The sequence below is a fragment of the Siniperca chuatsi genome, linkage group LG5 (genome assembly GCF_020085105.1).
Source record: "Siniperca chuatsi isolate FFG_IHB_CAS linkage group LG5, ASM2008510v1, whole genome shotgun sequence".
Classification (NCBI taxonomy): domain Eukaryota; kingdom Metazoa; phylum Chordata; class Actinopteri; order Centrarchiformes; family Sinipercidae; genus Siniperca; species Siniperca chuatsi.
In genome coordinates, this window is record NC_058046.1 from 1380374 (window position 1) to 1401809 (window position 21436).

At 45.6% G+C, this 21436-nt stretch overlaps 1 protein-coding gene across 2 annotated transcripts; it reads right to left on the reverse strand.

Moving 5' to 3' along the window:
• Nucleotides 1-19: 19 nt before the first annotated feature.
• On the reverse strand, nucleotides 20-20728 carry mfsd14bb (major facilitator superfamily domain containing 14Bb). 2 transcript variants are annotated; one of them, XM_044197495.1, is made up of 12 exons: nucleotides 19894-20728; nucleotides 18108-18200; nucleotides 16532-16594; nucleotides 15962-16089; nucleotides 13380-13494; nucleotides 9707-9925; nucleotides 8887-9000; nucleotides 8000-8071; nucleotides 6477-6589; nucleotides 6229-6326; nucleotides 5961-6103; nucleotides 20-4753 (listed from the first exon to the last, which is right to left on the reverse strand). In XM_044197495.1, the coding sequence occupies exons 1-12, from the start codon at nucleotides 19948-19950 to the stop codon at nucleotides 4523-4525; spliced, it is 1446 nt and encodes a 481-aa protein (XP_044053430.1). In that variant the 5' UTR covers nucleotides 19951-20728; the 3' UTR covers nucleotides 20-4522. The 2 variants fall into 2 exon arrangements, with proteins under 2 accessions (XP_044053430.1, XP_044053431.1); XM_044197496.1 differs by lacking the exon at nucleotides 19894-20728 and adding an exon at nucleotides 19841-19864 and having other exon boundaries at nucleotides 3950-4753.
• Between the last annotated feature and the right edge of the window lie 708 nt (nucleotides 20729-21436).

Here is a 21436-nt window from a genome sequence, read left to right on the forward strand (position 1 = left end):
AAAAACAAACAAGTCCACGTTTCAAATTCCATACATTTCTCTTTATTATTATTATCATTATCATCATCATAGATATTCAAAATTATGTTCTTAATAAGATAAAAGAAAGCAACTGCAAATGCACAACACGTAGACGCCATCCAGCGTCTCTTTGTTTATATATAAAAACAGATATGAACATGAAGAATGATTAGAGGCACACGTTCAGAGAAATTAAAGTGCAGCAATCAGCAAATGTTCTGCATCATGTACACAGGAGGGGGGGGCGGGGGGGTGAGACACAAGTTACTGTATCAGTTCTAATAATTAATTATCGGCAGCTAAAGGAAAAGTCTTCTCAGTCAACTTATAGATTCAGAGTTTCCGTCTTCAGCTTCAGTCACACGTCCGTTCTCCATCAGCCAATCGGTTACTGCCGGTCACTCTGGCGGCCATGTTGTCGCTTCACGTCGCATCGGAGAGCTGATCTTTCCGCTCGCGTAACACTCGTTTGAAACGATTCGACATTAGAGCCGACACCAGAGTTTTTCTACAAAAGTTCTTAAAAAGTTGTCTGAACACGAGCAGCTGTACAAGAACTTTGTCTGAATAAGTTGCGGCTGAAGAAAAGTTAATCAAAGAGTGTCAGCTTTCATACTGTGAAAAACACCCGTTAACATTTCCCACAGCTATTAAAACAGGCGATCTATTCTAACAGCTTCTGTCGACCAACCAAAGACGTTCAGTTTGCGATCGTGTAGCGCAAAGAAAAGCAGCAAATCCTGACGTCTGAGACGCTGGAACCAGAAAACATCTGAAAAATGACTAAAAACTATCATCAATTATCAAATTAGTGGAATCATTAGCTGTCGACCAACTAACTGAGCAATCGTTGCAGCTCCAGCAGAGACCCTGAAATACAAAACAGGATCCTTCGATCGCTTCACTGTTTGTGACGACGCTCGAGAGAAACTTTCCAATGAGACGTGAACGGCAACATGAACAGAGAGGCAGAGCGAAGGAGGACAGCATTGTGTAGTTCATAACACTGTGGTGGATTCTGGGATATTGAGTAAGAACTCTGCAGGGCTTCATGCTGACTGTAGAAAAATATACTGTAGGTCCAGCTTCCTGTTTTTGACATCATCTTTGAGAAAGAGCGACCGGTGACGGAGAGAAAAATCAAACAAGAGACCAGATTTAAGTCTCGGTCGAGTCCAAAGTTCGGTTCCAAAAATACCAATAAAACTTTTAACGAGCTGACAGAGCTCGAGGTTAAAAAAAAATTAAATAATAAATATTAATTTAAAGATGAAGTCTGAAGATTGAATCTGAATTTTTTAGAAACGTTCGTAACGAGGTGAAAACTTCTCTGACTGTAAGAAAAAGACAAATCCACTCTGGTTGTAACATGATTGTGCTTCATGAAGCCACACACCTTCATCCACCTCATCCTCGGGACGCTCAGGTGTTCAGCTGCGACGACACCGATGCTGCATTCACGGCACGTCGGAGGAAGAAAATAAATAAAAATGGCAGAACGTCGAGTGAAGACACGGTGAAACTGTGACGTCACCCGACATGCAGACTAACGGTTTGGTTACTTCTCTGTACGGAGACCTGAAACAGCCGCCTTCCCCAGTCAGACACTCGCGTTTCCCACACATCAGATACGACTTGAACGCAGCATATGTTCCTCTTACAATAAACCGACCGACGTACAGAAGACGTGCGAGGGTAAACCCACATCTGTACTGTGCCCTCCTGATGCAGCGTTCGATCCCTTCAAACCGCACGCTGGGAGAATATAATGAAGCTTTTTGCATCTTTTTAAAACCAGACCAGGAACGCTGTCGGCCATTTTGTCTCAGTTCTGGACAGCCGGGTGGAGTTTGGTGCAGTTACAAAGCTGTTGCTATGGATACAGCATCTCCTGGCTGCGGCCATGGTAACAGGTCTGTTTCTGTATCAGTCGCTGTCGTATCACATCCGCAGCTCTGACTGAGGAGGGGAGGGTGGATTATTTTTTTTTACCTTTAAAAAAAAAAAAAAACATCCGGTAAACAAAAGTAACAGAAGAAGTGAACAGAAAACTAAAAACATGGCACCTTTTGGTTCTTGACGACCTGCCGATTCTGAAAGCTCAAACTTTTGTGGTTTAAAAAAATCAAACTAAAGACAACGAGAACAGAGCGTTCATTGCACAGACGAAGGTCAGGCCGTCGGGCCCGGACAGGAAACACACGTTCAAACTACATCAGTAACTGGGAGCGCTTCATTTGTGCCACCTGGACTGGCAGGCGGGCGGGCGGGCGGGAGGAGCACCTTCAGATCAAACGGCCTGACAGGCTCAACACACTTCAAGTATTTAAAACACAAGAACAGATGAGGAGACGTCGACAGATCCGATAACGATGTGGTGAGATCAGTCGAGCGTACGAAGCCCGGGGGGGTGGGGGGGCTGAACATAACTGATCCGCTTCATGTCACTGGTCCTGTCTTCCGTTTCCTTCGCTCTCTTTTGGAGATACTTCACGTTGTGTTTGAGATCCCTCGTTTTACAGGACGCTCTGCTATAAACTCTTTGATGATACTGCAGACGTCATCATACAGACTCGGCTTCAGGCTTCTGGAGCGCTTCATAAATCTTCTTCACACGTCTGTCTGAGCGAACGTTTACGGCCGTCTACGAGAGGGGAGGAGGCAAAATATATCCGATATTAGATCCACAGCAGGAGTTGGTGCGTACTAATTATTTTCTGACGCCTTCAGGCTCCGCAGAAGCTCCGCTAAAAGCTGTTTAATCAAGTTCCTAAATATATCGACGACGCTCCGTTTTCTCCTCAGTGTGAAAACACACAGCAGGAGAGGAGGATGACGTCACAGCCGGTGAGAGCTCGCACACGCTCAGTGTGAGTGACGGTCTGTTGTCATAGAAACAGTTATCCATGAGTCCCGTTATTCGCAGAGTATAAACTGTCAGTATGTGGAGATTATAGACAAGTAGCAACAACAGAAACTACCACGCTGCCCCCTGCAGGCGATGACCTCCACTCCCACGAGTCTCCCCGTCCTCTCCCTCGGTCATATCCCACAATCCCCGGCAGCTGTGACCACACCGTCCTCCCCCCGTGTCTCCGTGGTGAAAAGTTTCAGTTAAAACAACAGTCTGCAGCTTTGGGACAGCTGGTGTCAGCCGTGTGCTGAAGTGAACACACCTCCTCCTCTTCCTCACCGCCGGTCCTGTACAGCGAGGAGCGTTTGATCCCGTGACCTCTGCAGACCTGACGGGCGGAGTCACACAGAGAGAAGGCGAACTGACTCCGGAGTGTTTAGGCGGCAACCAGACTGACGGCTTTGAGAAACGCGAGTTGATTTCAGAAGCCGCTCTGAGATGTGAAAGAGCGGCGCAGGGTGCGTTACGCTCCAGAGTAATAAATCACAAGGGGCGCGTTTTCACGGCCCGCCACGGTCTCCATACCCGATGAAGGAGGTCGGAGGTCACGCTGGGAGCAGATGCGACTCACAAACGTGTCACAAGAGGAACTTAAGACCAAAACTAGTTCAGCGACATGGAGCTGAGGTGGACGCACACGGCGGCGGCGTCCGGTCCTGGTTTGATCTCAGCCAGCGGCCTCGTGTCGTCACCTGCTCTTTGTGATTCCCGCGTCTCTACACTGCCGATCAAAACTACGATTAAAAAAGTGAAAATACGCAGCTGAAAAAACAGCGAATATTTTCTGAAGAAGAAGAAATTCTGATTTGAGTCCGAGTTAAACAACAACATGGCGGCACAGGGATATTTATCAAGCTCCAGCTCATCTAAAAATGGCATTATGGTGGGAAAAGACAAACAACCAACTGCAGCAAATAGTTTGTATCGTGGTTAAACATATTTCGGACTCCGTGACGAGCGATGGGATCCTCCATGACGCATCGTTTAAGTTTATCTGCTCTGCACAAACAGCGGCAGCTCTGACTTTGACCCGACAGGTTCTGCTTTTTGTCTAACTTGTGTTTGTTTTGACTTTCATGGCGACATCCTGTTACTGGTCCCACTGAGGGTTCAAAGCCCTGTGGGTGCACCTGCCCGAGCACACCTGGGCAAGGTGCTAAAAATGGCTTTAGGTGTATAAACGGTGGTGCAGAAGGTTGAGTTATATTAATCGTATAAACGTTGTACGTTGCTGTACAAAAACTTGTTTTTCTTTTGATTTACACCGGAAGGGGCAACAGTGACGGAGGGAAACGATACCAAGATTTAGATTACAGCAACAACAGCGGCGATAAAATGAAAAAAGAGCGAAGACGCCTGCGAGAAAATGACCACGAAGAAGATATTATAATATCGTCTGTCAATTAAAGAAATGAAGCTCGTCAGTGTGATTGCCGCCTAACGTTACCTGACTCTTATCTGAACAGTCTGGATCCGAAGAAATAAAAAAATAAAATATAAAAGCTGGAAACGGTTTATTCTGAAGGGGGCGGGACTAGCAGACAGGACTCAGGCCTCAGTGCTGTGATTGGTCGGGACAGCTGTCAGTCACATGCTGCTGTCCTGTAGGAGCGGCTCGATGTCCTCCGCGTCACTGGTGGGCGTGGCCAGAGGGCTGGTGATCTGAGCGTGTGCGGTGGAGGTGCTGCTGGACTTGCGGGCGGCGCAGGTCTTGACGTCGGCCAGCTGTTGGTGCTCGGGGATGAAGATGGCGACGAGAAAGGCGAATAAGACGGCACACGCTCCGAACAGGAAGGGAGGGCCGGGGATGACCGACTTCTACAGACAGAGAGGGAGAAATTACACATTATGTAAAAATGATGACATTTATTTTGAAAATTGGAAAAACTGATCCAGTCAATTCCAAAACTTGAATCATTACAAAAACTGGCCTCAAATTTAATCCCAATTAAAAACCTGCACACGGACAAACGTCAGCTGAAAACAGCCTCTCTGATCGCCAACTGACATGGGGATCCAGAAAGAAAACCTCGTCCATCAGAGAGGGATGGATTACGATCGATTGTCATTATTTGATCACCTGGACTGATTTGTGAGCAGCTGGAAGTCGTCGTACCGTGAACACTGACGTCTTGTAAAAGTGTCTTATGATCCCACGAGGGACGGGGCAAAGAGACGGCGGGACACCTAAACAATATTCAGTTCATTCCTGAAGTGTTTTCGGCATCTCGTTGTTTTATTCCACTGCTTTTACATCTCTGCTTTTAAACCAGTCTGCAGCCGCGCCAGCTGCTCCGTGAGGCTGCACTCAGACATGGCGGCGCTTTGAGCTAAATGCTAACATGCTGATGTTTAGCAGCTATAATGTTCACCATCTTAGTTTAGCATGTTAGCATGCTAACATTAGCTAGTTAGCAGTAAACACAGGCGCAGCTGAGGCTGATGGGAGCGTCATCAGCTCTGCAGGTCAGAAACCAAAGTGTCGGACACGTTAACACGTCGACCTGATGGTGGCGCTAGATGGAAAGTCAGAGGATCAGCAGAGTTATTACAGTTCATCCTGAGGGGAGCATGAACGATGAAGCACGTCTCATCACAGTCCAGCTGCTGCTGGTGCTTCAGTCTTGTTCTCTGGCAACATGGCTTTGATCAAAACTTTGTCAGTAAAGCTCGAGACAGGGAAGAGACAAGTATCCCAGACAGCCTTTCAGTGCGAGTGAAGACTTCTGCTGAGGACCGAACCTGGTTTGTACCCACGTCTTTAAGTCCCGACCCAACCGGTGCTGCCAAACTTGAGACCTGACGCAGGACTGTATTTTTGATTTATTTTTAATCACTGACCGCCAGGTTAATGCAACACATTGGCTACACTCTTCCCAGCGGCCATTATTTATCTCACTGTAACAAATGACACACACGGACTCAATGGCTTTATGCAACAAAACGTCGGGACCCTTTGGGTTCAGGTAAGGTAGCAGAAGTCCTGTGTGTGTGTGTGTGTGGGTGTGTGTGTGTGTGTGTGTACCTCTGTGCTCTTTGCGGGTCGTCCTGCCACCGGCTCCATGTCGTTCAGCTCCACGTTGAAGAGGAAGAAGATGAAGCCGTAGAGAGCCGGGCCCAGACCGTTACACAGACCTCTGATACCTGTGATCATCCCCTGGGCCACACCTGAGCGCGCGCACGCACACACACACACACACACACACACACGCGGTTAATAAATCTTCAAACACGCATCGAAAAAGAAACTGCTCTCCTTCCCACTACACAGGTAGACAGACAGGTGCGCGGACCTTGCTGGTCAGGTGATGCACTGTGTGACACCAGAGCAGAGACAGCTGGGAAGGTGATGGAGGACATGGCTGCTACGGTTCCCGCTGCCCACATCATCCTGAAACAGATGCGAATGAAACACAATAAAACAAACTGAAGTGACCCGTGAGATCGTCACGATGTTATCTCCACGAGCGGACGAGTGACCGGCGGGATATTAACCGCTTCATACGGGAGAAAACGTCCAGCGAAACGACGACGCACTCACCACGGCTCGGAGCCGAAGCCGTACCAGGCCAGCTGGAAGAGCTGGAAGCCCAGACCCAGAAGAACTGTGTTCTTGTTCCCGATGGTCCTCATTAAAACGCTGAGGAAGAGAGTCTGACAGAGAAAACACACAGAGAGAGATTATGCTACACGAGGAACGAAATGATAAAATACACAAGCCACAAATTCAGCAACACAATCTTAACGTTATTTAATCGTATTTCCCCGATTTATGAAACATTGTTCTAACATTTTAAAGTCCAACTGAATTTAAATGTCGTGTTTTTTGTCAGCAGCAACATGTCTGCTCTGTAAATCACTTCTGTGTTCTCCTTCAAAAATCAGAAACCAAAAGGAAGAAGTTTATATTTCAGATGTTTTGGTTTCGCGATGGCGCCCCCTGGTTTTGCATTAATTCGACAGAATACAGTTAGTTCATTGTTTGCGTGAATGGAGGCCACATTTCGATACAGCAGTGATGTTAGCATTCAGGCAGAGCGGCTACACAACACGAACCCACGTTAGCTTCCTGCTAAAGTCTCCTTCCTATCAAACACGAACCCGCGGCTCGCCCTGCAGCTCGCCCTGCAGCTCGCCCTGCAGCTCGCCCTGCAGCTCGCCCTGCAGCTCGCCCTGCAGCTTGCCGAACAAACATTCACCGGAGAACAGTGCAGCGCTGACGTCAGGTTGCAGGCTAAACAGCCAATTAGCTGCAGCACATTACACAGCAGGTTAGATTCTGCCGTGGTTCATGCAGCTACAGACCGAGTCCGTTCACTTTGTCTCCGGATCTGGATCAGCTGCTGTCGATCAGACACAGGCAGGGACACGCCTCGGATATTTCCCCAAAGACATTCTTTAATAATAAAACACTTTTAACAGTATATTTAAAAAACTACATTATTTTTGACTACAAAAAGGGATAAATGTGACTTCAGTTGGACTTTAAAAATCTTAAATCTGCGAATAAATTTGACCCAAACAACTGCAGAGGAAGGCGAGCAGCAGTGACTCTGCAGCAGCTGAAACACCCGACTGCCAGACGTCCTTATCGAACACCAGACTGGTTTTATACCACATTACTGAACAACAGGCCGTGTCTTCGTCAGTCACACAGTTTCTTCCAACAGCTGACCTGAACCTTCATAATCCAGATTCTCCAGAAAAGGCCCGTATGATCAGATCCAAACAGGCTTTTACTGGAATCCACTGTGGTTCTCCAAACACATAATTATACAGGGCAATTTCAGTTTGGCTGTGAATGATCTCCGAGAACATTTCTTAACTACAAGGTGGCGTAATTACACACTTTAGTTAACTTTTTATCCTCTTTCTGTCCACGATGAGTATAAAATCTCTGTTTTCCAAACCTAATACAAGTGGCTCAGTGAAATAAGTGAAATCTTTGGGCCGTTCATTCATTGCCAGCTTAAGACGCCTCATTTTATTTTCTCAAACATTCAGCAGCGAGGACGAGTTCTCTAACAAATCCTCCAAGATGGCGTCAGCTGGCCGTTTCTGTACCTGAGCGACTATAGAGAGGATTCCCACCATGGCGATGAAGGCGGCGATGGCTGCAGGAGAAAACTCAATCACCTGAAACACAGAACAAAACATTCTCACAGCGACCGATCAGACGACTGAAAAGCTTCCACCGGCGGCAGAACCTCATGGAAACACCAATAAACAATCACTGACGGGGTGAAAATCATTACATCAACTCCCCTATTCATGATATATTGAGGGGAAACTCGTCTTTATTAGTTAGAACATTTTAATCACAACTTAGAGATGAAGCGAAACACTGCCAGCTGACGTCGCTGCATTACGACTTCGCAACGAAAGTGAGTAAAATGCGATGACAGATAGAAACGATGAATAAGCCATAAATAAGTCTTTTTATTGGTTGATGAAATTGTATCCTGACTGGTCACAGTCGGAACAGCACAGGTGTTACTATCAACGTTAATGATGGCTCTGTTCTATTCATGTGTCCCAGTACCAGTACCCTCAAACTGAAGCAGCTAAATGGAATTCAGCCACCGTTCGATTGATCATCTACACCTACTGCGTTTGATCGGACGGACGTGAAGTCAGAAAAAAAATTGTGATGACTTCATTGGTTGACCTTTTTTAGTCCAATATGATGTCACCAAATCAAAGTTTGTCTTACTTATTATCTTACTCCTGAAATAACAGAGCCAATCAGACGCAACACCTGCGGCGGCGTTTGGTCTGTGTGCTTCATCCTCGAAGATGAAGTGTTTTCTAGGAAGCAGCAGTTTCCCCGTGAAGTTCAAGCATCTTAAACAGGTCAGTTTACCACCATGAGTATATGGCACACCTGTCTGTCCACTAGTCTGACTGTGTGTGTGTGTGTGTGTGTGTGTGTGTGTGTGTGTGTGCATTACCTGTTTCAGGTAGAGGAAGAAGCTGGAGTACTGCCCGGCCTCAGGCAGGTAGGACAGGAACACGGTGACACAGATGAGCAGCACTGTGGTGTCTTTCCCCACCCGACGCAGAGACTGAACAACAAAACAACCAGCTGTCAATCAATCAATCCATCAATCAGCTGACATCTGGCAGACACATTTACACCAAGTAAGAGATCAATGCCGCCCTGCTGGGAATTCAACCCGCCGCCCTCGCAGTGTCAGGGCCTTTCCAACCAGCTTTTATTTTGTTATGAACAAATTATTTTTACTCCCAAATTAAACAACACAAACCTGTTCCCCGCTGTTCGCAGCAGAGTAGTAATTAATAAAGAGGCTATTTATCGGTTCATTGGCGGAATCGTATCCGTACCTCCCGCCTCGACCAGTACATTTCTACAGTTTCTACACTTTGAGTTGTATGTCAGAGGTCAGATTACCTGCCAGAGGCTTCAGGTCTGTTTTACAGAAATACTTTAAATGCACTGATGAAGGAGTTTATCACTGAGGAAGACACCGCTGAAAAACTGCACAAAATCAGGGCTAAAGCAGGAAAAAATGGCTCAAACTGACATTCATTACATAACAAACTGGGCACTGAAAATATAAAATATTTTATATTGTATTGGTATAATGTTTCCTGACATAATATTTCTCGCTGAGCATGAAAAGGATCATACACACAGCATGCACTGATGCACATATAATGCTGCCTGGTGTTTTTCCTCTTTGAGCTGCTGTGTGATGAGGTCGTGACCTCTGACCCCGTGCTGTTCCACTGCGGTGTCTCTGAACTCACGGCGAAGGGGTCGGCCTGCTCCCAGGAGATGGGGAAGCCCCAGGACGTCAGCCGCATCTTATCCGGCAGCGACTCCGGGACGACGAAGAACACGAAGGCGATGTCGGCCACGGCGATCACCGTGGCGATCAGGACCACCAGGCTGTCGCCGTACTGCGAGGACAGGTAGGCCCCGATGGCCGGGCTCGTCACCAAACTGGCCGCGAAGGTCGCCGAGACCTGACGAGACACAAAAACACACAGAGGGACAGGATTCGACGCGAGGAACCAGAACCGACTCAAAACTTTGCTGAGGCTGCTTTCACGTCCAACCGGCTTGTTGTGGAAAACAGAATTCAAAATAAAAAAATGTAAACAAAAACCTACTATTAAATCCATCTGCTGATGACTGTCGACAAAGCATCACCCAGCCTATAAAGGTGACGTGTTTACATTTCTGTACGGTCGTTTTGGGACTGCAGGGATTTCCCCTGACACATCAGAAAGTGAAAAGCTGTTCAAACGTGAGTATCTCTCTGCAGGACTGCCTGTCTGACATAAAACACTGGCTGTCGATAACTTTTCTTCAGCTCAACTCAAATAAAACTGAAATCCTTGTTACTGGGCCCCAACACATCACTACACAAACACTGCCACCTGCTGGTGACCTGTCGCAACTCATCGAGCCTGTTGCAGGAAACCTCGGTGTCCTGTTTGACAGCAGTTTATGTTTTGAGCAACTTATCACTGAGCTCGTCCAGTCATGTTTCTATCACCTCAGAAACAAAAATCTGATCTATTTTAAATCTTAGTGATGCAGAAACTGTTCCTCATGCTTTTATCTCCTCACCTCGATTACTGTAACAGCCTGTTCACTCGTCTTAATCTAAAAACTGTGAAACGCCTGCAGACTGTACAGGACTCAGCTGCTCGGCTGTAAACCAGGACCCAGAGGTGCGACCACGTCACACCTGGTTCAGCCTCTTTACACTGGCTCCCTGTTTGTTTCAGGATCGACTTTAAGATCTTGTTGATGACTTTTAAGGCTCTTCATGGCTCCAGACTGTATCTTAGACCTTGTAGTCCCTTATGAACCTTCACCTTCTGTCTGTTCCTGAGTCCAGGATGGAAACTAAGGGGGGCAGAGCTTTGGCCATCAGGGTCCCGAGGCTCTGGAACAACCTGCCCGAAGACATCAGGCTGTCGGAGTCAGAGTCTTCGTTTAAGTCTCGTCTCAAAACACATTTTTATCTGAAAGCAGATCCTGATTTTACCTGAACTGGCTGCTTATTTTATTGCTTTTGTGTATTTTATTTCTTTATATTTCGTCATTCACTGCTGTATTTTATTTCTCTTGTTGTGAAGCTCTTTGTACTTTGTTGTGATAAGTGCTCTATAAATAAAGTTTTCATCAAAGTGTGAGTGGAACGTAGCGACCACACAGTAACGCCTCCTGTCTCTACCTGTCAATCTTTATGACGGACAGGTAGAGACAGACCCAAAGGTCAACAAAAGGCACCAACTGACCTGAACAACAGGTGCCCCCAAGAAGACCCCCAGTACCGCCCACATTATGTGACTGACAGGTGCATTCTGGGAAGTGCAGTAACGAAACACCACAAAACAAAATGGAAAAGATGAACTCTAGTGAACAGTCATTTAGAGACGTCCCACGTTAGCAGCTTTTACTGGACCCCGTTGGATTTAAACTGATTTTAGGATCCTGTTGATTTTATATAAAAGACACTGAATCATTTTCCTGCTTATATTTTTAGACTTTGATGTTCAACAGACTCAGATAAAACTTTATTGTCCAAGAATCCGACTAAAAAACCAAATACGACCCTGCTTCTGTTGTCCAGGCACCAAAACTCTTCCCGGCTGATCGCTGAGCATCGCGCTCTGCTCCTAACTGCGTTTAGAAAAGTGCATCAATACATTTAAGTAGTTTAGTTCGGCTTCTTCGATTCTTGATTCATACAAGATTTTGCTTTGAACTGGGCATTAAGTATGCTGGTATAGTGCTAATGCTCAATAAGCCTGCACGGTTATGTAATTAGTAGGAGTGACGATCCTGTTATTGGTTTCTAAACATCTTAATGAAATAACAACCTTTTATATCGTAGAAAAGGTTTCAGTCGTAGTCGTCTGGACACTGTTTTCAGAATCAAGACGTTTCGGCTCCCATCCGGAAGTCATTATCAATTGTGAAAATGGTCTGAGAACTCAGAATTTGAGCTACTCTGTGTTGCTTAAGCCCCGCCCTCAGAGAGGAGTCTACCTGAGTATCTGTTGATTAGCTAGTTTCACCTGAAACTGACCTAATAGTTTCCATGATGGCCCAGTAATCAGTAATCAGGCCTGTTGTTTTCTGGCTGCACCTCCCTCATCACTGTTAAGTACCTGATTAGCATGTGATTGGCTTGACCACGGTGTTAATACACTGTGGTAAACAGTTGGTAAGTTGAATCTCAGACCACCATTTCTGTTTAAAGAGGGGTTTTCTTTTTTCACAAAAATGGCTTCTTTGACTCCTCTTTCAAACCAACTCTTCTCTCTACGTAGACTCTTCACCTCGCTGTCTTCAAATGTGCGGTTTGTAGCTTTTAGAGCAAATGCAGAAGAGTTGGTTTGAAAGAGTTCAAAGAAGCCATTTTTGAACTCTTTAGAAATGGTGGTCTGAGATTCAACTCCTTACCACAGTGTAGGCGGGGCTTGCTAATCAGGTACTTAACAGTGATGAGGAGGTGCAGCCAGAAAACAACAGGCCTGATTACTGATTACTGGGCCATCATGGAAACTATTAGGTCAGTTTCAGGTGAAACTAGGAAGGGTAAACAGCAGACACTCAGGTTTCCCTGAGGGCACAACACAGAGTAGCTTAAATTTCCAGTTCCCGTTCCATTTTTTCACAATTGAGAATGACTTCCGGATGGGAGCCGAAACGTCTTGATTCTGAAAACAGCGTCCAGGTGACTACGACTGAAACCTTTTCTACGATAGACCAGTCCTGGACGAATGAGGGACGACACCGTCTAACCTTTATATTCCAGAGCGTATGTGGTTTTATTCTCTTCTGAAGGCGGTTTGTGTAACAAACAGTATGTCAAGTTTGTCTCTAAACTGCAGGTTTACTATAAATACAGGAGGGACAGGCGCTGTGGTAATCTCTATAAATGCTTTCAAATGTACATTTTAGACTTTAACCTTTTTAAATCTTGAAGCCAATAATCCAGTAATCAGTTTAACTGATCTACCTGCTGCTGAAGCAGACTTTAGCAGGTTTTGGTGTCAGTCACAGAGTCAAAAAGCCAAGACTCCTTCGTAGAGCCACAGTTTTAACAATGAGGGAAAAATCAGACGCGAGAACCGTCTCTACACCTCAACATAAACCACACGGACCACTCCAAGAGTCCGTGTCATGTGACCCGGGTTCACTGCAGAGCTCCACAATGGCAGGAAACGCCATGAAACAGCTCTGCGAGTACAGGGCAGAACCTCCATCTTACACACAGTACGCTATTACAGTAAGCACAAGGTCTGCAGTGCTGCTCCATCATGACGACGTGATTATAAAACAGTCAGGCATCAGGGCCGTGAGGTTCACCTGGAAACCTGTCGTCTCTGCGTTTAGTGTCTGTAGTACCGACTAACCGGCTGAGTGACTGCATGTGCAGTATGTCGCTATAGTTACCAGTCCGTAGGCCGTGCTCCTCTCGTGCTCCTCCGTGATGTCGGCGACGTAGGCGAAGATCACCGAGAAGGTCACGGCGAAAATCCCTGAGACTGAGATCAGAGCAAAATACCACCTGCACACACAGACAGGAAACAGCAGCTCAGGTACACATCACAGCACGCAGCGGCACAACAACGGCGTACTCGGGATGGCTCGATTCTGTCTTTCAAAGAGGACGTTTGGGTGCAACGTGATCTTGTAATAATCCTAAATTCCTCAAGATCCAGATTCGTCAGAATGAAAGCGTCAGCTGCTGGGACACACTGTCTCAGGAAGTGTCTCAGGAAGAGGAAGCAGCGTTTTAAGGTTCAAAATACTGGACAAAATATGGCTAAACTGTTTTTTTGTGTGTGTGTGTGTGTGTGTGTGTCGTCTACATGATATAAGTAACCGCTAAAACTAAAACTTTCCACAAAGTGAAAGCGACATCTTTTTGGATTCTTTTAATCCAAAACAATTTTCTCTCACAGGAGACAATAAATGTTCTGACATTTGACAAAAGAATACAACAAAACTCTGAGCATTTTATTTAGCGTTTCCTTTTAAAACGGACGCACTGTACTGTTTGCTGCTTTTCTCGGTCACATGGCGACGGCCATTTTCACCGTTTTCTGATGTTTTACAGAGCAGACAGTTAAACGAGAAAATAACTGTTAATTATCATCCAAATGGACTCGTTAGTTTCAGCCCTACTGTCACTTTAAAGCTGCATTAAGTAAGATGAAGTCAAAATGAAAAGTCTCGTGAGTTTCTGCAGGGTCGGATTCACACTCCGGTGAGAGAGCAGCGGTCCAGAACTTCCTTTAGATCCTGGGAAACTTACGTTTGACTGGTGGCATTAAACTGGGAGAGAGGAGAGACGTTATTTTGACTCGAGGGCACAAACCATGTGACTGATATCAGCTGACCTTGTACTGCTTCAGTCTGAAAGCTTCAACCGTTTAAAACTCAATAAAATGTCACAGCTTGTGAGACACTAAAACCAAAAGTACATATGTGTATGTTTTCATATTTATATAATTTCTGCCTGATGAGAAGCAGATTTTTGAAAGCGGTGGCTGTGGTCTGGATATTATATGCTGTTTCTGTGTAATCCAGAGCCTTCAGAGGGAAACAAAAGGACATTCTACGCTTTCTGCTCACGTTTCATGGATGACATACATTCAGCGAAAAGACCGTCGACTTTCCATGAAGAACAGCTGAGCTGGGCCGGGAGACCGGCAGCAGAGGAGAGGACGCTTTAATACTGATCAGTGCTCTGATCCTCAGACGCTCACATGAACAACATGTGACTGTTCAAACAGTCTGAAGCCTGAACAACCAAAAGGCTGCGGCGGACGCTCCGCCAACCGCGAGAGGCCGCGCCAGGGCTGCAACTAACCGTTAACTTCGTTATCTTCTTGATTAATCAATTACGTGTTTACTCGATGACACGTCAGAAAGCAGCGACAAAGACTCCAAGGACACGTCTTCAAATAAAGATATATTAAGATATTCAGTTTACTGTGACATAAAACAGAGAAAAGCTGCAAATCCTCACAGCGCAGACCCTGACCCTGAACGTCCCACAGACCCTGAACGTCCCACAGACCCTGAACGTCCCACGAGAGGAACCTGCTTCACACAGACCATGAACGTCCCACAGACCATGAACGTCGCACTCAGTCTGACTTCTAGTCTGATATTAAATCATATAATATAAACACTGTATTCAAACACAGCAGAACTGTATCTTAGTTTCATTCAAACTGAAACACTGGTTGTTCACAAGTAGTGCTGAAACAATTTATCAATTAGACAACTGGCAGAAAATGAATTAAACAGTTAGTTTTGATAATTGATTCATTATTTAAGTCATGTATCAAGCAAAAACACCACCCGTCCTCTGGTTGCAGGAGGATTTTATATGACAGGAACCCGAACAGCTTTTGTTTTGTTCAAAACAAGACGTCACCTTGGACTCTTCTCAGCAGATTAATCAATAATGAAAACGATTGTCAGTTGCAGCCCTGGTCACAAACACGACACCCTCCCGCGTCACCACCATACAGGAGACACGTCGCTTCGGAGGAGAACACAAGCCGTAACGCAGAGTTTGCATTGTAACCTGATCCGATCTGATGTCAGTGGATCGGTTTAAATCATTTCCAGGAACAAACTGACTTCCCCAGAACTCCGAGCGGATCGGAGAAGCCTGCCGTCTGCTAAATGAACAGCAGCCATCCAGGAGCTGCTGAAAGCTTCGATTAACGACTTCCACGTTTAGCGGGATTTAGATTGGCTCAAACTCTGACATCAGGCGTCTCCAAGGTAACAACAGAGAGGATGAGTCGCACAAAAGAAACGCACAGAAGCTCTCAAGAATAATCCATTTCGAAGCAAACTGGTGTTTGACATTAATGCTGGATGCTGCATTTTAACACGAGATGCTCCTCAAACTAGAAAGGTTAGAGCCAAAACACTGTTTATGATCCTGCTGGCAGATAAATGCTTCAAAAAACCCAACAAACTCAAAACCAAATCATGTGGCTGCCACTCACCATGGGCTGATCCTCATGAAGGGGATGGGGGCGCAGGTGAAGAAGACCGTCATGAGGAGGAAGGACTTCCTGCCCCAGATGTCTGACAGCGCACCAATCAGAGGAGCCGACAGAAACGACAGGAAGCCCTGAACACAGAAAAACATTAGTGACAAAAAGTCTCCACACGATGTTCGCGTTCGATTCTCTTTCATCTTTTAGAGCCGCAGCGATTTACGGACAAGTCGGAAGAAAAACAGAGCGAAACATTTGGATAGTCATCATTTTCAAGCAAAACGTTCCAGGTTCTCAAATGCGTGAATTTGCTGCTTTTCTTGGTCTCCCATTTAATAAACTGAATTATTTGGGGACATTTGATGACGTCGCGTTGAGCTGTAGGACGTTGGACATATTTCTTCCCATCGCCACCGGCTCGTCTTTTATTACATATAAATAAATATGAATCCTCATTTGTTATTCTACGTTTATATTTTCACCGTTCCCTGTTAGTATTTGCTGCTGCGCCAGTGAAATGTCCCCAACAGGAGCTTTATACTGAAATGCGTGCAGGTGATGTGAAAGAGGCCTTACCTTCACCCCCTGGACCAGGCCGTTCATCAGGAAGGTGTGCTGAGGAAACGTCTCGTGGAGGACCTGAAACAACAGAACAGAAGGTCTCGTCTACTTCTCCTGAAACAGATAAACTGCTTCAAGTTTCCTTTACCCGTTTCATTTTCACACGTGTTCTCCGGCACAAATAACTGTGGACCACGTTCGGGGCATCGTGATGAGTACAAACTGGGAGCAAACTGAGCGGAAAAGTAAAGGAATACTCCGGCATTTTGTTTTCAAAGTCAGATGTTTGAGATGGGTATCAGTTTCATCTGTGTGTCCGGTGCGGAGAGAGGTGCAAGAAGTGCTTAGCCTAGCGTAGCACAAAGACTGGACGCAGGGGAGTTCATCCTGAGGAAGCTGCCCTAAAATGGCCGACAAAAGTCCTATGCCGTTATATTGTCCGGCAAAAACTTGAATCTGGCTCAACGTTTGCAGCGACAAAATGTGACATCATCCAGAAAAACACTGCGTCGATGAAACGATTGTCTCTGTGCTAACATCCAGAGGTTTCTAAGCCTCTGTGCAGTGTTTCGTTGTCTGATAAACCTTCAAACTCATGGACCTCACACTGGACTTCCTGGATCAGATTTCATCTTCTCACCTGTACCTGTGTGTGCTACTGTTGGTCTGAAAGTTGCTTCAAGTCCAGTAATACACAGGGACGGGCGTCACGACACCCGAGTGTACAGTACGAGTCGGGATGTTTCCTGATACGATCTTTCATTTCTTTGATTCACAACATATTCAGGCTGCAGCAGGACAGCGGCCCGCTTCACGTGATTTATCAGCTCTCAACGCAAACACCTGGTAAATACAACATAATCACATGAGATTTTCTAATTTTATGATAGAAAATGTGACACAGATGGCTGCCTCCACAATTTCGAGATCCGGTTCCGTTCTGCAGCCCCGTCGGCCCGTTACTGCCTGTTAAAGGACAGGCCCGCAGTTCCAATGTATCACAAAGGGGACAAAATCCACGGGCCTCGTCCTGTGTAAAAATGTCTTCTAAAAAGGTCGTCAGCAGTCTGATTTAGACAAATCAAGTTACAAATCTATTTTTAAAAAGGCGGCTGTGGTCTAGATATTACATGCTGTTACACAGAGGGACTAAAGGCTGTTAGAGGAGGTTTAGAGGAAACCCTCTTGAAGTCAGACTGCCAGAGGCTCATTTTAACTTCAGAGGTTACACAGAAGCAGGACTGTGGATTTTGTCCCCCCATCACTTACACTGAAATCATTTCAGATGGACAGCAGGAACAACTCCAGCAACCGATGACCCTTTCAACGTACTTATTGCCACGTGAGCATTGAATAAGGTGAACTTTAATAAAAGGAGGCCTTAGAAATGCAGGAGCTGCTGAATTTGGGTAAAGGGAGACTGTAACCACAAGAACCGCTTCCGCCTCCTCACAGAGAGACGTGTGAACCAGGTGATCGACCGACAAACATCCAGCTGACGGCGGCAGAACACTGAAACTGGCCGGTCAACTTTTACTTCATGAAGCGATGTTTGTGTCGATGTTCGCTGTGTGTGTGTGTGTTTACTCACGGTCAGCATGGGCGTGGTCAGCAGCCCCCAGGCGAAGAACTCCAGGAAGATCACCACCACCGCATGAGTCACTCTGGCTCGGCCTCGGCCGTGCTGCGGCGACAAGAGAGGCCGAAACATTAACTATTCATCCGCGGGAATCAACCTCACTTCCTGTGCAATCTGATCAAAACTCGTGTGTACTGCCGCTCTCCTCTAATATCTTGCAGCAGCTGTTTGCTCCAGCATGATGACAGCACGGTTACATGAAGGCATGATGGATCTGACCCTTGACCTCTCTGCTGTTTCTTCTCGTGTTGCTGTTCTCATTTTAAGATGCGCTGCACGAGAGATTTAGAAAAGCACTCAAAAGCTACAGTCATGTTTTTACCTACAGTATGAATCACGCACTTGTCTTAACAAAAAAAATCTCACTGTTAAAAGTTTATTCTCTTACTTCTGAAGAAACTCCAAATAACAGGTTAGTACGGCCGTTTCTATTACAGCAGTGGCTTTAATAACCCAAACAGTCTGAAGGAGCTGATCCAAACAGAGCTCCACCCACAGGGTGACGGAGCGGCCAGGTCAGTGCTGATGTTGCTGCTGCTGCTGAACACCTGAACTACAGAACAAACCCTGACTTTCATCTCTCCCTTTCCCCAAATAATTCCCCACGGAGCTGCGTGGCTTCACAGGTAACAACATGATCACGCAACTTTCTACTAAAAAAGACAGACAGACAACAGTAGAGTCGGTTAGCAGTGAAAAGGAAGTGCTTGCCTTTCTTGCATAAAGAGCCGCAGGCCAAACTCAATTCAGAAATCTGTCAAATGTACGTGAAGTCAAAATGAAACTATTTTAGAGCAAATTAATCTGAAACAATTGAAGTTTCTAAGTCACGTATCATGCAAACACACCAGTCATTCTCCGGTGTTGATTATATTATTGTAAACTGAATATTTTGGGTTTTTTTTTTTTTTTTTTAAGATTGTTGGTTGTTGACAAAACAAGATATCTGAAGATGTCTCCTTGGACTCTGAGAACCTGAATAATCAGGACAATGACAGATAATGAACTGTGAATGCAGCCCTGGACTCTTTGGATGTGAAGCTGTGTTTTCATGTTTCACTAAAACAAACAGTCCAGAGGAAAGTGACAGCTGGGTGAAAGAGGTGAATCTAAGCAGCCATGGTTACTGCCACCTGAATGATGCCTTCATTGAAAGATATATAGATAACAGTAGACATTTCCGTGTGTTATAACCAGCAGCTGTAACCTAACATAGCTGACACACATGAGAGTTAATCAAAAGAAAATGACCAGGAACACATTTAGCAGAAGTTTGGTAGCTTGTTCTGCCTTGCACGTTTCACTTACCTGTGTGGATAAAACCCACCTGTGTTACTTGGCGACAGGCAGTAAAGTTATCTTTACATCTGAACACTCAACCTCCATTCTCCAAAACAGAAAAGACTGACAGCTAATGTTATCAATGTTCACCTGAAGCAAACGTGAGCTAGCTAGCTGACGGAAGAACTAGTTAGCTAGTTAGCAATTTAACGGCAGAATTACCGGTTGGCGTTACCTCACATGCTAGCTAGCTAGCTAACACCTCTGATTTAGCTGCTAGCGATTACGTTAATCTACAGCTAGCAACAATGACCGTGACATCTCTATTATTTTACAATCGCCTGTCCAATAAGTTCCAGCTGCTGTCAGCTGTTCTGCTTTTTGTTAAATGGACGTTTTCGTACAACAAACATTAGCCGACAGCGGCGCTAACCAGCCAAGCTAGCGCGCTGCTCACCGAGCTCCGGACCAACATGATGTCGGTGGCGTCGGTCGCTGTTTTCTCCAGGTTCATCTCACATCTTTCCGTAACGATTTTCACATCAAGTTCGCGTTGCTCGGCATCCTCCTGAGGTTTCTCCGTCTCTTCCAGGGTGTCCCGCTGTGTGGATTATAACTACGTCTCTGCGCTATCATGGACTTCAGCTAAAGTCGACGGAAGCGGTAAACTGTAAAGGGGGGCTCGGCTTTCGTTTTCCACCAAAATTCCTCTGCTCTGATTATAATTTATCAGTTTGTCGCTGTGTTTTGATCATCAGAGTTCTCCAGGCGGGTGGCGCTGTCGCCTCATTTTGGTCCGTTACCATATAAAAGGGGGATAAACACCGCCCTACGGGGCCGTCTTTCACGTAAAAACGAACGCGTATTCCCCGGCGCGCGCTGCCTCCTCCAACGTATGTGTCAGTTAAACGCTGCTCCCAGATCAGCTCCCATTCAGGTTCGATTCTCCAGCGCGCCGTTGACAGCTAACAGATCTGACTCTGGGTCAGCCCATACGTGTACAGTTACTCTGTACTCTTTGGAGAAGAGCGCGCCGCCTGCCGTGCCGCCGTCCGCACTACAATGCAGAGGATGTTTTGCTAACTTAGCGGCGCGCGAAGCGTACGGCGTCGTTACACTTCAAATCTCCGCGCACGACAAAGTCCAAATGCTGTTCGCGGTTAAATGATTCCGCTGTTACGGCTCCGTCTGTGAGAAAAACAGGTCAACGTAGAATCTCAGTATTTGGCAGGAAGTCCAACGGCAAACCGCGCTGTCGACATCCTCCCGGATCACTATTTAGCAAGAGGGAGAAAGGCGGGACTCGGCGGTGGAAGTATTTTTGGCTTTAATGCAAACCTGCACAACAACCAGTGTCAAGACAGCCAGCATAATAAATCACACTTCCGGTTAGAATTTTTACAAATAAAAGCGATGAAACAATTGACAGTAATACCTAAATTTGATGGTTTTAATTAGTCCTATCAGACTACAACAACGTTGTTTTTTAAATCATACTTATGTATGTAAACTTTGTAAGTAACTATGATTCTTAGTGGTCACTATTATCATGCTTTTCTAAAAGTAAACGTAATACATTAAAGTAGGGCTACCACCAACAGTGATTATTATTATTATTATTATTATTATTATTATTATTATTATTGTGTAAGAAAATAAATCAAGCAAATCCTCATAATTCAGAAGCTTGGACTGGCGTGAGGCAGTTATTCTTTAAAAAATGACGAACGATTAATCGATTATCAAAATAGTTGCAGATAAATTTTCCGCAAATCGACTAACGGGGTACTGACTAATCCTGTCTGCTCCACATTAAACACAAAGACACAGCGAGGTAAATGAAACTCAACAAAGAAAACAAGCTGAAATGAACTCCATGAACTGGACTCCAGTTAAACCCTTACTGTGTTTGAACCTGTGTTTAATTTGAGACTCGTTAAGATAAATCTCTTTTTCAAGAGTGTCCTGGCCACGACAGGCAGCAGCAACAACGAGTTAGT

Excerpts from the sequence above, each read along its gene's own strand:
- mfsd14bb (XM_044197495.1), bottom strand. The coding sequence starts at position 19,950 with ATGAACCTGGAGAAAACAGCGACCGACGCCACCGACATCATGTTGGTC. Across the intron at positions 9,926-13,379 it reads GGAGCACGGCCTACGGACTG|GTCTCGGCGACCTTCGCGGC; the intron begins GTAACTATAGCG and ends GTGTCTCGTCAG. Across the intron at positions 9,001-9,706 it reads AGCAGGCCGACCCCTTCGCC|TCTCTGCGTCGGGTGGGGAA; the intron begins GTGAGTTCAGAG and ends TTTGTTGTTCAG.